The sequence below is a fragment of the Echiichthys vipera genome (genome assembly GCF_963691815.1).
Source record: "Echiichthys vipera genome assembly, chromosome: 5".
Taxonomy (NCBI): domain Eukaryota; kingdom Metazoa; phylum Chordata; class Actinopteri; order Perciformes; family Trachinidae; genus Echiichthys; species Echiichthys vipera.
The window spans coordinates 6,192,988-6,211,043 of NC_139830.1; the positions used below are offsets into that span (position 1 = coordinate 6,192,988).

At 42.5% G+C, this 18,056-nt stretch overlaps 1 protein-coding gene across 1 annotated transcript; it reads left to right on the forward strand.

Moving 5' to 3' along the window:
- Positions 1 to 12,560: 12,560 nt before the first annotated feature.
- On the forward strand, positions 12,561 to 13,543 carry foxl2a (forkhead box L2a; the record flags this gene model as incomplete). The annotated part of the gene is made up of 1 exon (XM_083913637.1): positions 12,561 to 13,543. The coding sequence occupies one exon, from the start codon at positions 12,561 to 12,563 to the stop codon at positions 13,479 to 13,481; it is 921 nt and encodes a 306-aa protein (XP_083769763.1). The 3' UTR covers positions 13,482 to 13,543.
- Positions 13,544 to 18,056: the final 4,513 nt, after the last annotated feature.

Sequence of the window (18,056 nt, forward strand, 5' to 3'; positions counted from 1 at the left end):
TGTGGCTTCAGCTTTGTTGTCTTGACGACACCCTGTGTTTGAGATCTCCACATCTGATAGTGTTAACATGATCAAATTCAAGCTGTTAGAGCCGTGTAGCTGATCGAGAGACAAAGGGGGAGAAGAGCAAGAGAAAGCGAAGATAACAAAGTGGGAATAAAAAATGAGGCATGGCCAAAACCATCAGAATTAAGAGGTGCAACGGCAAATGAGGAAGCATGAGAGGAGAAAATAATAGTCAGAGATGAAGAAAGAAACCCTGGCACACCGCACCTCGGCACATAACGAACACATGGACTCTATATTAGCTCATGGAGTTAACAGGCAGCAGCGGCTCTCTGACATGAGCTCATGTGTTTGGACAGATCTGCTGAAGGTTTAAGACCAGTACCGAAGCCCTTATCTGATCCAGAGATAAAGTCTCTCGCTAAGAATGAGAGGAAAACACACACAGAGGCAGCCAGAGTGAATGAATGGTCCGAGGAGGGAGAGAAATGTAGCTTATATATGAAGGAGAGAGAGAGAGAGAAAGAGAAAGAGGAAGAGAAAGAATGGCCCCGGCCCTGGATAGAGGCTCAAAAGAGCATAAGTGTGTCCTGGGAGACCCCCCAGCCATGGAGTGGGTGTGTATTGGTGATGTCAGTGTGAAATACAAAGTGCGGACAGATATGAGAACAAAAGTCATCGCAGGCCTCAAGTGTGTGTCTCTCTGTGTGTGTGTGTGTATGTGTATGTTATTTTAAGTCGACCAATTTTATGAATGAATGTGACATGTGTGCGGTGCATGTGTTGTTTCATAAGTGTATAGTAATACTAGACTCTGTCTCTTGCCCTGTATCTTACAGTGGTATAGTTGCTCATTCTGCAGGCAGTTCATCTTTAAGACCATTTCTTGAAGTGGCATATTATAATATTCCACTTTTCTACCAGAGCCGTAAATACAGTGGCTCGACCACTTGCAGCACTTCCTCAGCATATCCCGTCAATTGCATTTGACTCTTTGCACATCTGTATGTCTACGCATTATTGTACCGTTACATCTGTAGACAGCACACATCAGAAGCAGATCTGGACGGCCCGTGCTTGCCAAGGCTTTGGTGCCCAGCATGATGTTGCTTCCTGCAGGAAGAGGGAGAGCAGAGGAAAAAGCAAAACAGGACATCTTCAGATCTGTCAGGGGAGCAGCCCCTCTCCTCTTCTCTGCCCTTGGGGGAAATCGCACCAAAGGAAGCGCTCTGTCCCTCCTCGTATCCCCCCCCCCCTCTTCTGCCCTCGCTCTGCTCTGCTCTCCCCGGGACGTGGTCACCCTTTCTAATACTCCTCTTTTCCTCCGTGACACTGAGGCAAACAGTGATGGATGTCACCTTGCACAACCTCATGTTCTGACAGCCACCTGCACCATATGTGCTTCATTCTGTATTTTATTAATAAGAATTACATTTCATACCATCATAAATGGCCCTGTGCTCACTTTTAAACAACTATTAAATTCAATTCAATTCAATTCGATTTTATTTATAGTGCCAAATCATAACAAAAGTTATCTCAGGACACTTTACAGAGTAGGTAAAGACCACACTCTATGACTTATTTATGATTAACATAGACCCAACAATTCCCCCGTAGAGTACGGTGGCAATGAAAACCTTCCCTATAACAGACAGGAACGTCAGACAGACCCAGCTCTGTGGAGGACGCACATCTGTCTGCAATGGTTGGGGAGAAAGAAAAGGAGAGAGAGAGAGAGAAAAGACGGACAGATGGACAGAGAGACAAAGACAGACACAAAGACAGAGACAGACACACTGACAGTAACTATAATAATATCTATAGTAATGTGAATATGACTTATGTGTTATGGCGGTTAATACAGCACAATAGTAGAAACAAGCACGGCTAAGGTTATAGATTATTATTATAGATAATAGTAGCAGGAAGCATCATGCAGGACCACGGCAGCAGGCACCACCACGATCAGCAGAGACCTGCGAGACGACAAAGCACAAACAACTCCGGGGAAGAGTTCACACTAATAGTCAATACATATGAATGCACTGGAATAGATTGGCAAGCTTCATTTCATTCCAGTTGTTTTCTGATTTTAACTTTATAAATCAGTATTTACAGCATTTAAAAATTGTCTACTCTAATTATAACCAGTAAAAAAATAATTAATACTCAATTCCTTAGGGAAACATTGTAAAGGATGTATACTAGGCTCATTTTCAGGTTCATGTTTGTATTTTGGGGTTTCTATTAGAACATGTTTTAATGTCCAAAATGTTGTTTTTTTCAAACTGTCTGTCTAAATATACTTGGATTCACTCTCTGTCTGAAACGTTCCGATTTTACACCTGTCTCTCCATCCAAAAAAGCCAATCTGCTCTCATCAGTCAGCATTTAGGTCATTGTTTCACAGCCATACAGAAGCCCTGACAGCTTGTTTAAAGGGACGGTTTTTGAATACGGGTTTTGTGCATGGATTGAGCATTTTGATGTTTTCACAGTATTTATATAGCACCTGCAGCTACTGCATTATAATAAAAAAAGACATGGAAATCTCGTTTTTCATGGGAAATGGGAGCCCTTGCTCACACTCAAAAGTCTCTATGTCCTGGAAGAAACATTGACAGCTGCAAGCAGGCATGTAGGCCTACGCTAAGTGAGCATATCCAGTTTATAATGATCTGTTGTTGACCACCTCAAAACCTCCACACAGGTATCAAAACCAAACATCACAGCATGACACAACAAGGCCGACTGCAGCAGGGCACAGTGCACTCTGCAGGGTGAGTTACGTTTTTTGATATTGTCACCACATTTCAGGGGTGCTGCCAAGAAAATCCGTAGTTAGTGATGAATCACCCTCATGCATGAATCATACATCAATAATACCCCAATTTGATGCACGATCAATGGTGATTAAGACAGAGAAAAATAGAAATGCGTGGCAAAAACAGCATATTGAAGAAACCCCCCTCCCCTCCCTATTTGTAGAATGAAAGCATGGTCTGAAGGAATATATCATGTACTGATTAATTAGACTCATTATCAAAAGAAATCTCTTGTGACATCCACAGCAGAGTGCACAACCAAAATCTTATAAATACGGTGTCTTCGGGGGATTTACTGAGATGGATCAACATTCCTGTTAGCCACATCTGTATTTTCCAGCAGTAATTAAGTGTTTATGACTGGTCCAAGTGGAGCTAGAGGGGACTCTGCTGTTTTCCAGTTGGACACCGTAACCCTAAACTCTCCTCTCATCCTCTGCTCCTGGCTAGCCCACTCGTAAACCATCAACAAGGTTACTACAGCCTTGTATGTGCTGTTTGTGTATGAGCGTGTGTTCTTGTTTTTTTCTTTATAACGTGAGTGATTTTGTCTCTTGGTGCGTGTGTGTCCCATTGCCTGGTTTTCCTGTTTGTTATTGTGGTCACGGCGGAGGCAGGGGAGCTGGAATTGGGGAGGTTTGTGTGGTGTGCTGTGTGCAGGCGGATCCAACACAGAATGACACTTGCTTGGCCGGGCACAGAGTGTTTTAATGGTGCGCGTGGTTTCATCTTCAAACTAAATTCTCTGGATCTGTTTGAAGTCAGCAGCAGTGGCCTTGAGCAGCATCTCTCAGCATTTGTTAAATGATGGCCGGGATTCAAAAACGAAGAGCCTCTCGTTGACTCAAAGTCTCTTTTTGGAAGTCGATTGCTCAATTGTTGAGTTTGTTTGTGGTCATTTATTTCAGTGAGAAGCAATTTCTTCCCTGATTTCTGCGGTTACATCACCAAGTCATAAAGTCATAACCATATACCTTGATCTTAGATCCTAACATAGATTTAACATTGTGTCATTATGTCTGTAATAACTCCCTCTGTCCATATCCGACTACGTTTGTTCCCTTTTAGATTTGTGCACACGCGGCATATTGAGCTGTAATGCATGGGAGCCATCTCTTCTGCCAGCAGCTTCTGTTGCACCAATCAGCAAGATTGTCATTAGCAAAGTAGCATAGCATGGACCCCAAGCTATACCCATGCTTACTGAATAATCAGGAGATGGAGAGATAACGAAACAACCCATGAACGATATAGAACGCTGATGAGAGAGAGAGAGAGAAAGCAAGAAGGACCATAATAGACAGCTGGTGTTCAGTGGCGGTTGCCTGGCTTCCCGTCGCTCTTTCCATGTAGAGACTAGATAACATCTCTTACCTTATTCACTGCAACCCACATACAGCTCTGCCTCTATTGTACACGGGTAGGCCGGCATTTTCAGGACAGGAAGAATAACCTTGCCTGGTTGCCGTGACAACACTGTGGTTCAAAGAGAGGCCGTGATAGAAAGAGAAACAGAATAAGCAAATACATACTGAGAGTTTCTTGTATTCTGGCAAAAGTGTTCAAGAGCGGGCATTAATGGGTCATTTAAAAACACTATAAATGTTTAGATTTCGCCTTCAGGGTTCACACAAATTTAAAGTGCAACTGTGAGAAAAAAAGTTCAGAAGACATGAAAGAAGGAATAAATTGAACAAGGCATAAAAGTAGCTGGTATCCTGCAATCATGTGGGGTCGGAATAATCTGAAAAATGTGCTCCCAATAAGGACACCTCACATCGGGCGACTGTGGCTCAGTTGGTAGAGCGAGTCGGCCAATGTCCGAAGTGTCTGCGTCTAGATCCCCGCCCTGCCCTACTTGTGTCATGGTCGTTGTGTCCTTGGGTGAGACACTTCACCCACCTTGCCTCCTGTGAATGTGTGTGACTGCTGTATGTCTGAGGAGGTGGTCGGAGGGGTCGTGGTCGCTGATTAGCTGCCGCGCTTCCGTCAGTCTGCCCCAGGGCAGCTGTGACTACTACGTAGTTTACCACCACCATGTATGACTGTGTGAATGAATGGAACCTGGACTCTGTAAAGCGCCTTGAGCAGTGAGAAAGGCGCTATATAAATCAAAGCCATAATAATATAATAATAATAACATGAATGCCGCCTCAAGTCAAAACTCGTAAAGACATTTTGACGCCATATTACGCAGCAACATGGCAGACCAACGCAAAGATTAGGTACATGGTAAGAAACTTTTAAATAATTCACTTGTATCATTTGTAATAGATGTTAGGTTGTAAACATTGGTTGCTGTGCACGTCGAGTGACCTACATTTGTTAGGTGAGTTCTTCATTTGCATTAACCCTGATAACAAATCAGGTGAATCAATGTTTTAGGGAATAAACGGGTGCAGAAACAAGTCTGGGACAAAATCACTAAACCTCAAACTGCGAACAAATACTGTTAACAGCCACCAAGGTGTTGTTTAAACGTTTCCAGCTTCTTTGTATCATCCATGTTGTTGTCACATTACGACTTAGAAGCTCGCAGAGATATTGAAGCTGGAAGAATGACTTTCCAACTCTTGTTGGGACACTTGTTGGGACCATTTGACTGTTGATCATTTGAATGCATTTGAACGCATTGCGAGACGTGTCGTGAAAAACAGCGACACTGACCGATAACACATCCACAATGCTGATATCATTCCACACAGACCACCAAAGCAGAGTGCCGCCCCTAGCCCTGTGTATGAAGTACATATCTGCTGTTCTGCACCATTAACACACACCGTTCTCACATGCAGCTCAACTGTAAAGGCCACCATCTTCACCTCTGATTGCTCTCAATCTTTCAACTACACGATCCCCCCCGCCTATATGAAGAAAGTGTGTGAAGACATCTGTGTGCACGCGCTCACGTTAACGCATTCATAGAGCCGGTCGTGGACGTGTTGTAGAAAAAAAAGAATTTGCGCGAGTGCTTAACAAGCCGGCCGTTTGAATGTTTTTCCTCCCGTTCCTTGTCAAGCCGACACTTTGATCTGTCTTCAGGGTGTCAGCTGGCAGCCATGTTTGTTTGCCCAGCGAGGTAGGCTACCTGTGTAATTATCTCTAACGAAGTGACTTGTTTTGATTTGGCCTGAAATCTAATCCCCAGCCGGGATGAAGATGTGGAAATGGGTTTGAGGTTACTTGGGGGATTTTGTGAAGTGTGAGCACGGCTGTGAAGCTGTTTCGGGGGTTGAAAAAGGTTCGACCCGTGAGCTATGAGGAAGTTTATGTTGTGGGGAGGAACATTTTTGGCTTGTTACTGCTCTTTTTTTTTTTTTCGCATCCACTCAGAGCTTTGATAATCACCACCTCACCCTGCCCTTCTTTTTCTCTTTTCCCTCCCCTCATCTCCCTTCGTACCTCTCACATAAATATACAGTATAAGCCGAAACACACACACACACACACTCACTCACTCACACCCACAAAATCTACTTGTTGACTCAAACGCTCTCCCTCAGCTCGAACACACATACAGTACACACATACTTGTGCTCCTGTGAATCATTTAAGCCCTGGCAGCGATTCAAGGAAACCTCAAAGAGAGTGTTGTTGGCAGGAGGCTGCAGCACTTCACCTCTGCGTGAAAGGTTAGCAAGAACACAATGTGGCTCTCCTCTGCTCTGTCCTTTCTCCTCACCTCCCTCATTACTCGGACTTATCAGTCTTGGTAATCGTTCTGTACTCTTTCACTTTCCATGCTCTCTTCTGTTATTGCATTTGCAGAAAAAAGATCGTCCATTGATTTCTGCATGTTTAACCAACACACCCACACACTTACCACATTTTTTATTTTCACTTAATGTAAAAAAAAAAAGTATTCAAGTAATTTTGTCCAATAAACCTTAAATTGTTTTTGTTTTTTTTACTAAACTGAGTCATAAAAACCTGTTAAAAGTGAAATATGCCAATTAAAATGATATTATATTGCTTGTTTGTTCTGTGTGATGGAGTTCCTCAAAGGTTGGAAGTAACCCAAGAGTTAAATCTAATATTTTATTTGAGAAAAATTCAGAAAGTATAAAAAAATAATTCAGGGCGCCTTTGCTGGACTTTTTGATGCACTATGTCCATGTCAGAGGAGTTACTGTGGAGGGCCATAGAGCTTCCCATAGGCTTCCTGCAGCCCGATAAGAAACGTAAACATACCGGGCCACCAGAAAAAACACGTCACCCTCCGCACTGGAGCTAATGAAAGGGGCGATGGTATGGGGAGAGGTAGGGGATGTGCGCTCTCACACAATGATCTGAGTGTTTAGGATGGAGAAGGGATGGACTGTACAAAGTAAGGAAGTGTCCCTCACACACCACCCGCCGAGCATCCCCCCTTAATAAGACTATTTTTTTTTTAGGGAGCACATGCATATGTACACACACCACAAAAGTGGGACCATGTGCGCATATGCATATGTGTTTGCCCCTGCCCAAACCTTGATCCATGCGGGCGGGGAAGTAAAGGTGATGGTTGGACTCTGGTGGTCAGTGTTTATTTGCTCTATCTCTCTTTTCTCTCTGAGAGGAACAAGAGCCACGTCGGAGTCGCTGCATGTGGGCTGGGGGTACATCCTTCTTCTTCTTCTTCACCTCCATCCCTCCATCCCTGTCCCCCGTCTCTTTGCTGCACCTCCATAAGGATTCCATTGAGTGGAGGCAACCTCTTGTTGATGTTTAATCGTGCAGGCAAACTCAATGCAAATGAACCAGAGACCTACCCAGAGAGATCAAACTGGGACAAGCAGTGAGAGCTGTCCCTCCCCACGGCCTGTCCAGGGCAGATGCACCAATGCTTATGGACTCAAGATGAAACAATAAAGCATATGTTTTAACACGTATGGTACAATATATACTTTATTGTGTTTTTTTGAATTGTTAGGCTTGGACACATTATGTATTTTATTATATGTGTTTACAATCATCACATTAACCCAGGCGTAAGACCTTAGGTGTGTTTTACCTTCATATACATATATATATATATATATGCTATAGTGTAGCACGTAAAGAAAAAGCATCTGGTGACCATCACTGGCTGTTAAATTCATCTCCATCTCATCAAGAAGGTGTTTCCTCTTCGTGGTCCTGAATCTTGTTTTTGCAATAATATTAATGTCTCCATATTATCGTCCAATAAAGAGATCATCAATCGTGTAATCTTACAATATCTGTGTATATCTGGTATAATAAATACATTTAATTACTAAAAATAACAGATCTTATTAAATTCAGCTTTAGCTATATCAGACGATGTGTTTGTTACAATTTATGTATTTATGTATGTGTATTTATATACCCATGTAATATTATCTTTAAACAGCAGACTACTACTACTACTATTACTACTAATACTACTACTATACTAATTATAATAATACTGGTATAAAGTGAAATTTTGATATTTTTTTACTATAAAAGGACTGGTTATAATTATGATTACATGACTTTTGTATGAGAGGACATTGCATTATAGTGATAGGTAAGTAGGAGGGTAAATACCGTTACTACTAACATTAATAATAATAATAATAATAATAATAATAATAATAATAATAATTGTATTTTTTAAATATACATTTTTCTCTTGTAATGGTTATAATTCTCACCCCTCCTCTGCCTGGTCCTACCTTGCTGCCTGAGCCTGACTCGCCAGCCCGGGTGTTCTCCGGTCCCGACCTGACCCGGCGGATCCGTCCGCCGCATTCCACCCGCACGCGCTATCATAAACATCCTAGTCCCAGACCCGCGAGGGCAGGAAGTGCGCGAGGACAGGAATTCCACTCTTTCAAATTACATTACAGCCCGCTGCAACGATGGCTCTTCGCTTTATTGTGCCACACACGCACACCACGCGTTGGGAGGTGCGGGGGAACCGTCGCTTATGACGGGGGGGAGCAGTAGATATAAACCCATCTCTATTATCCAAATGTATAACCTATTATATCACCTATGTAACCTGGGATACACGAACACAGGCCGGCCCACATGTTGCATGAATGCATTTTGTTTTTCAGCAGTAGCCTAGGCCTGTGTATGTGCATGTGTGTGTGTGTGTGTGTGTGTGTGTGTGTGTGTGTGTGTGCGTGTGTGATCTTTTATATATTGGAGCGTTTATTCTGGAGATGTTGAAAGACTTATTAGAGGATGTATATTTATCTAAGAAGAAAACACGGCCTCCTCTCTGTCTGTCTGATGTGCGCATGCCGCTGTCTCACTCGTCCCGTGCAGCCCAGAAGTCCACTTCACGGGCCTGCACGAGGTTCAATGCACTCTACATTGGATCTACACGACGCATCTGTTAGAATTAACCCAACTCGAATTAATTAAATAATTATAATAATATTTTTAGCACACATGCAGCGTAAATCTTTTTCTTTTTTTTTAAATACCCTATAGCTCTGATCAACTGTTCCCTATAATGTCTGGATATGTCAGTGGCAGAAGCGTCAATGCCGATTTCTATCATGGAGAAATTAAATCAAATATTGCCATAATTATGAGAACATGTCAAAAATAAACCTTAGGAGCAGAGCAAATGTCCACATGAGCCCGTAACACATGGGGAAATTAGCATAATGCTATGAGTAGGTTATGCGCTGTGGCCACACGTTCCTTCTACTTCCTTCCTTTTAACTTATTTATTTAGTTTTTAATTATTAATTACTAGTTGATAATGTGTTTGTTTATGGCATAGGCCTATACCAAATCCCCTACCGTAACGGAAAAGGCTATACTCTCAAATGAGCATTCCTGAGTGCCTCAGTGCTGGAGCCAGGCCGGTTCAAGTTTCACCGTCCTTGTTGTGTTTACGGATTGTCGGCGTGCGGCTTTGTTGTGACGTGGCGCGCGCGACTGCTGCAGCTCAGACCCGGGAAAGTCACAGGTAATGAAGAAGAAGGGGGGGCAGAACAATGCAAGACCGGAAACGTCAACCGGAACGGAAGAGGGTTGACAAATAAGTCATTGCACATATTCAGCATACAGTCCAATGTCCTGAAGCGTAACGGTGCTTCTCGGTCGTTCCGGTCAAAAAGGCCCAGTTCGTAATTGGTCCAATTTTGGAGGGACCCGTTTTCACGACAGGTACGCTAATGGCGGTGTTTTTTAGCCGCTTTAATATAATAAATAATAATAATAATACCCGGGACATTACAATGGCGACCTAGACTTTGGAATAGCCTCACCCCCATCATGCTATAAACAGGCTCTGTGTGCTCTCAGGGACACTCTCCTGCTACATTGTTAGCATTTAGCATTGTAGCCTAAACATGGAGCTGGAGGTGTTTTTGGGGTGATGTGCGGGGATCATCAGGAGGTCTCTCAAGGGGGTGAGTCGGTCCTCTGCAGATGGAGAATGTGACGACTGAGTGGACATTTAGGGGACACTTGAACACATTTAACTTTATTTTTTTCACAGTTATTTTCCTATATTTTCCATATTAGGCCTGAAATATTTGACATAGACAGACATATTGCGTATTGTTGTATATTGTATAAACCTACGCTTAACCACAATGTCTGTTGCACTCTGTCACACTTTATTTTGATTTGATTTATGTTTTTATGCTTATTGTTACTCTGATCCTTTCCCATCTTTGTATTGAAGCTGTTGCACAATAATTTCCCTCGGGATAAATAAATCTTCTTGAATCTTGAATCTTGAATCTTGAATCTTGAATATAGGTAGGCTTTATTGATCCTAAGATGAGAAATTGCAGTGTAGCACACATTAAAACAGCAATATAAATGCAAATAAATGTAAATAAGTGTAAATAATCGGTCTATTTTTAGTGCAAAGTAAACATATAATAATAGTAATATAAGGGGTAGTGAACAGATTATGTAAGAAACATATAAGGGGCTATAGTTCAATGCTAATGGGATCTTCCCTCGAAAGTGTGTTGAGTACTTCCTCCTTTCATTTTGTTTCAGTGTTGAAGCAGAGAAGAAGAGAAGACCACAGACTTTCTCTGGAACAATAAAAGAAGAGTAAACAATGCCCGAAATCACGAGGTAAACCTAAACACAATGTGCTGAGACAAAGGGGGACTATTTGTGGTCTGTGCTTTATTTATTATTTTTGGAAAAACCTGCAAACCACTTTATTTCTGTTGATTTGTGTCTCTCATGTGTGAACGGCAAATGTCTTTTTTAAAACACTAAATTAATAATTTAAAAAAGAAAAGAAAAAACAGGCCTTCATACCAATTCAACCAACTTTAACACGACACATCCTTCTGCCAATAAACAAGCATTAATGCAACAGGCTGCCCATTTATCAATATTATTATAAGCCTGTAATAATTCAAAAATACGTGTAATTATTAATTGTATCAATCTGCAAATCGAGCACGTGGATGGCCTACATCTCCCCCTCTGTCATGTGATAGCTGCGTTAATTAACACATTGAATGATGTAATGTTTTAACTAAGCCGCGCACTTACAACGCGGAGGGATAACAGCGGTGTTGAGATTAACGCGAAACGCTCCCCGTCTTAAACATGTGAAAAAGACATTGAAACAAGGAATAACACCGCGCCGCGACGCTTGAAACCGTGAGTCCGGGGTAATTGCACGATGAGAGATGGTTGGCTCTCACCGCGGTTCAGCTGCTGCGGCGGCCAGCCTGCAGACCGGGTGCAGGGTGATGACACACATGCCAATGCTGTTCCACCTGCACAGACTCCCAGAGCACGGAAATACACTCCCGGGGAAAGCCGAGGGGACCCTCATGGGTGGCCGGAGAAATGTATACCTCCCCGCGCCCTTCCCTATGTGAACTAATTAAGAGCACTATCTATCTAGATTGTTTGCAAATGTGGTTGGAGGAAGTGAGAGCCTCCATTTGTCAGGTTTGAGTCGAATATATTCAACTTGACTTAAGTTGTTTGGAAGGAATTATGTTGAAATTTACTTTTTGTCCTGGAGAGAAATTAGGAAGCATTAGAAAGGTGCAGTACCTTTTTTAAACATTTTATAACACCTTTGAAAGATAATTGTGCAGGGGAAGAGAAACAAATCTGATACTATTTATTTATGTATCTATTTATTATCTACATACTAGTCACTTATTTTTATTTTGTATTGTTTGGCATGTTTGTTTGCTGTCCATCCCAAAAAGCAAAACAAACTGCGTAAAAGTTTGATTTGGCGAAATGTTTTGAAGTTTCTCTGTTATTGTTTTTATCCTGTATGATTGCAAATACAGTTGAATGTCCATAGAGTGTTGTTTTTGACCCGAGTGTGATAAAAGAAAAAAAATATTCCCCCCATGTTAAGAAGAGACGATTGTTTTTTCAGTCACTCTAATCACCGGAGGCGGAACTCAAATACGCACAAATCACGACGCACGACGTTGCTACACGCAGAGCATTGGAGCAAACGCAGCCTGTCAGTGGATCTAAGGGAAGGAAAGAGGAAAGGGTTGGGCTTACCGACTCACAAACCACAACTTGAGTTGCGCCTCCATCAGAAACCAGTTCAGAAAAATCCCCGTTGAAGAGAGAGGGAGGTCTGGTGCATGTCACCTCAGCCGCGAAAATAAAGATCCGCCTGTCGCAGTTTGGAAGACAGCTTTTACATCCGCGGTGCATCCTGAGGTTCCTGCAACGTTTTGCACATCGAGGTTACGAGCGGCATTCAAAAGGTGCCTTTCCGTGTTTGGACTGGACTTTGTTTTGGTGTGCGCAATGATGGCAACGTACCAAAACCCGGATGATGATGATGCAATGACCCTAATGATCCACGACACCAACACGACCAAGGAGAAAGAGCGACCCAAAGAGGAGCCGACCCAGGAGAAAGTCCCGGAGAAGCCGGACCCGTCCCAGAAACCGCCGTACTCCTATGTGGCTCTCATCGCCATGGCCATTCGGGAGAGCTCGGAGAAGCGCCTCACTCTGTCCGGTATTTACCAGTATATCATCACCAAGTTTCCCTTCTATGAGAAAAATAAAAAAGGTTGGCAGAACAGTATCAGACACAACCTGAGCCTCAACGAATGCTTCATTAAAGTTCCTCGGGAGGGCGGCGGGGAGAGAAAGGGGAATTACTGGACACTCGACCCAGCCTGTGAGGACATGTTTGAGAAGGGGAACTACAGGAGACGCCGCAGGATGAAGCGTCCGTTTAGACCTCCACCGACGCACTTTCAGCCGGGCAAGTCCTTGTTCGGAGGAGACGGCTACGGCTACCTGTCCCCACCCAAGTACCTGCAGTCGAGCTTCATGAACAACTCTTGGTCGCTAGGCCAGCCGCCCACTCCGATGTCCTACACGTCCTGTCAGATGGCCAGCGGCAACGTGAGTCCAGTGAACGTGAAGGGGCTGTCAGCCCCCTCATCCTATAACCCCTACTCCCGGGTGCAGAGCATGGCGCTCCCCAGCATGGTGAACTCTTACAACGGCATGAGTCACCATCACCACCCCGCGCATCACCATGCCCAGCAGCTGAGTCCGGCCACGGCAGCACCGCCTCCGGTCTCCTCCAGTAACGGTGCGGGTCTTCAGTTCGCTTGCTCCCGCCAGCCCGCGGAGCTTTCGATGATGCACTGCTCTTACTGGGAACACGAGACCAAACACTCGGCGTTACACACGAGGATTGATATTTAAAAGTTGATCAGATGCTCTGTGTAGACTGGGGACTCGGAGAGTGAGAGTTAATTCCTGTGATTTCACAAACAGAACCAAGAGTATTTTTGAAGGGACCATTCTGACGAGCTGTTCGGGTCCAGCTGACATCCATCAACGCCGATGGGGAGGTATGCGCGAGTTGATGTCGAGCAAGTTTTACAAAATGGAATCGGGAGGTAAAGAAGTCGCCGGGACACATCAGGTAGCACAACCTCTGGGAGCCATTTCGTGCGCCTGTATTACACTTGGACTGATGGCCATAACTCGGTATTGTAGTCATGATTGTGCCTTGAAAAAGCTTTTCCTTTTCACGGGGATAGATACTGCTGACATTGCTTCAGCTGTGTGTTGTTGTATGCGTAAGGACTTTTCTCATCTTTACGCACGGCTTATCCTAATTATTGCCAAATGAAGCGTGGACACAAGATGCCCTAATTAAGTCAGTGCTTTAGTATGTAATTGAATCAGAGCTCCATTTTGGCCCTCTTAGTAACTTGCACTGAGCGAGGCCTACACGGCGAAATCCCCCCCTCCTGTCACGGTTGTGAACTCTGTTGGGTTAAACGGTGAAAGTGTGGGTCGAGATGCATCAGACTGACAACAATACAATTCAGGGTTTTTTCATATTTCTTGATCCCACATGTATGTATCATTTCCAATACGACGCAAGCCAGTGGCAGGTTTTGTAAATCTTTCTGATTATTATAATTATTATTATTATTATTTTTATACTATAAACGTGATTAGCTTTACTATCTCATTCATGTTGGGGCCATGTTTCATTTTAATTAGCACTTTTCCCTCTTTTCTAGATTTGTGAATTTCTTAATAAACTTGTATTTCTTAAAGTAACACAGTGGTCGTGAAGTAATCTGTTTTATGCTTTAGGCTGTGGTAACCACTGTTGACACCATAGACAGACAGCAAACGACAATAAACCACTCTGGGAAGGTAAAGCAGCATACAAGTGCTATTTGGTCAGTGCGTTTTTACAGATGGTGCAGAAATGCCAGGGGTATATTATCCTTGCAAATAATGGTGCAAGGTTATGCGTTTTGGCTTTTTCCATTGATTACAATTACCACGTAAAATGACAGATATCCAGACATGACTCTAATGGTAAATTAATATATTTATACTGAATCAGATGCTTATTATTAATTAATACATGCAGGTTCAATGAGCCTTCCATCGGTGTAGATACAAATAGAGGATTTATATTTTACAGTAATAACTTGTAATAAATAATAATAATAACAATAATAACTAATTATTATTATTAGATTAGTAGTAGTAAAAAAAGTGCATTGACATTGTAATTGATCATTTGTGTCTGTTAAACTAATTTATTGTTCTGTGTAAATGTATTTGCAGTTATTGCACAACGGCTCTGCAAAAACACGCAGTATGCATCATTCACAAGTAATGCATGGAATCCTGCTAAGGTCAAAATACGGGAAATATTATATTTGATTTTTATTTAATATCTAAAAAAAAAATAGGGTATTTAATGATTCTCAAATGATCCCGTTTCAGTGGAAACATGGCGATGCTTGGAGGCGACACGGCCGTCCTCGGGTTTTATGTTATAGGCCTGTTTTTTGACTGCTCACGAGAAGAGAACCGAAAAACCGCAGAGATCTGAGGGAAGGCAACGTTTTCTACCCACAGTCGATTCATGCTTGTAATACACTGTGGGTGTCACCTTGTCATTTTCGTTGGTCGTGTCATAAACGAGAATTAAGAGGTTTACATCCTGTCCGCCCCTAAATGTACTTTCGTTTAGCTCTTCTCTGCACATCAGCAGAATGGCAACAACAATATAATTCATTATAATAATATTAGTAATGATTAGGATTATAATATAAAACCTTCCCTGTCACATCAATTATGATTTATAGATAATAATAATAACATCAACAGTGTTTTATAAGATTTCCTTATTTTAACAGAGGCTGCCAACAAGAAACACAATGATGCAAATGCAGTGGACTTATAAACTAAATGATGCAGAATCATTTAGCAAATGGGGTCAACGGAGACAGGAAGTGTAATAAAAATCGGCGACGCGCACTGAACTCGTCTTGAATGCGTCATAACAACCGTTTCTAGGGTCGCAGCGTGGGCCGTCACACACGAGGGAGATCCACGCAGTCCTATCAGAGTCATTTACTGCAAATATAACCGAATCCTGCAGGAAAGTCTTCTCTGGAGGATAGAATCTAAACTCACACACACAGTTCCTCCTTCTTTGTTGTGTTTTTCTGAGACTGTTGAATTACGCGTAGGCCGTGGGACTCGATCCCGCGAGCCCCCGTAGAGGGCCAGCTCTCCTCCCGATAAAAGAGACATGTTGACGAGTGAAACGCCTTAATACACCGGCCGATCTCAACCCCGTCCCTCCTAATCACCGTCATGTTATCACAGCGATAGCCCGCATTAGTGCCATCTGGCTTGGACTTTTGCATGTAAGCGCTGAGTTTACTGTTTTGACAGCACACCAAAACTATCTGCACACCGAGTTATTGTTTTCAAATATGAGCCATTACAGGAGAGATGACTCCCTAACATCCAATAGTCCCGTTTAGGCTGTGTTGGGTTGTACGTGGCGCCGGAGTTAACGCCGAATCCAGCATCCAGCAGGGCCCGCCGACATGACTTCAGAGCGCAGGGAGGTGGATCCACGCACGTTCACCTTGATCCACCCTCCGTGCTGTCAAACACAGGCTCATCATCCAAAGCAACCCCAAAATCACGCGCACACACACACACACACACACACACACCCTTGCATATCAATGACGCAACGAATTAAAATTAGAGCATTATTTTTAAATTAGACATTCAGAGCAGTGATAATGATGGAATATTTTAATTCAATTCAATTCAATTCGATTTTATTTATAGTGCCAAATCATAACAAAAGTTATCTCAGGACACTTTACAGACTAGGTATAGACCACACTCTATGGCTTATTTAGGCTCCATTAACTCATATAGTCCCTATTATCATCAGTACATGGTGCATTCAGGGTTATTTAATTAATGGCTGTGCTGTGGTATTAGGAGGACTCATATTTCCAAGTTTAGCTACAATCTTTGAACGCCTCAACTTAAATTCAGGTAACGTAGATGCAGCAAGCGCAACAATGATGAGTGAGTGAGTGAGTTGTAATATAGGAATTCATCATAAGAAAACATAACATGGAAATGTACAGTTATTAAATAATAATAAATAAAACTGCGTAATTAACAGCCTTTTTAACACCGATATTATTATGCTAAGGGTTATTTGTGTGTGTGTAATTTTGTTGACTCGCTTGTGAGGAGGCAAATAGATATATTTCCTTTTTTATTTACAAAAAAAAGGTAAAAAAGTTAAATCAAATTATCATACTCAAAAATATAATACAATACAAATATAACATAATACCCTACATGGACTATACCTTTAAATATGTAATTAAATTTGCATTTTTTGGCAAAATTAAATAATTAAATGCATTGTTCCTGAAGCTCATGTAATTCACATTAATTATGAGTGTTTAACTTTATATCAAACATGCCGCTGTGAATGATCGTGTGATATTTGCTTTCACATTTTAATTTTAAAAGTTAGGAGATGCCTTCAGGGACCAAACGAGAGAGCACACCTCCATCCACCACATGTACACACATTCTGCATGAACCCATAATCACACTGCAAACACTGGAGGCCTGGATCATCCTATCACGGGTTAAACAGTCGACCAGTTATACTGTAAACCATGCGCCTTGTGTCTCCAGCAGCCGGCCGTCGGGATGCATGAGCTCTGCCCGCCGTTAAGCCTCAAAGTGCAGTGACGGAAACATGCAATAAAGACGGCACCGTGCTTCGGACCCGGTCTGAGTAACGCCGACACTCGTCCGTCCTCCCGTGTGCGGAGGGAGCTGAAATGTAGCTGTGTACGTTCTCCGCTTCCTCACATTAATGTTTTGTAAACAATAAGGAGATAAGGGCGCGTTTGAAAGGCAAGTGTATTCTAAACACTCCTCCAAAAATAATAAATACATGTGTTTAACTAGAAGTTGCGTTTTCGGCGAGTGTGACTAACTTTTACATAAACAACAGGCGCAGATTTAAGGGTTTTAATTATAGGCGTTGTAATAAATCAGCTAACACATCGATTTAATGTGTTTTTTTTCTTTTTTTGGACACAAAATTAAAAATAAACTCATTTTGATTTAAATATGCTTTATAGACCTAACATGTTAACATGCCTCATACCTCTGCAACACAGGCGTCCAAGTAAAACATAAATACACACATTCACCTCATTTGTGTTCAACTTTAAGCCCTTATTTCTTCTGTGTAACCCCAACATTCAATATGTGTGTGTGCGGACTCGGGTGCGGCAGGTGTGCATTTGCGCAGAAAAGGTTGGCAGTTCAGCCGGTCTGCCGGGAACAATAGGCCTGCATACAGGATGTCTCAGGGGCTGACAGAGATAAGACCAGCCGAGGTTCATGGCTCCAACAGGCCCGCTTCAGTCTCCTCTCTACACGGATTATAAA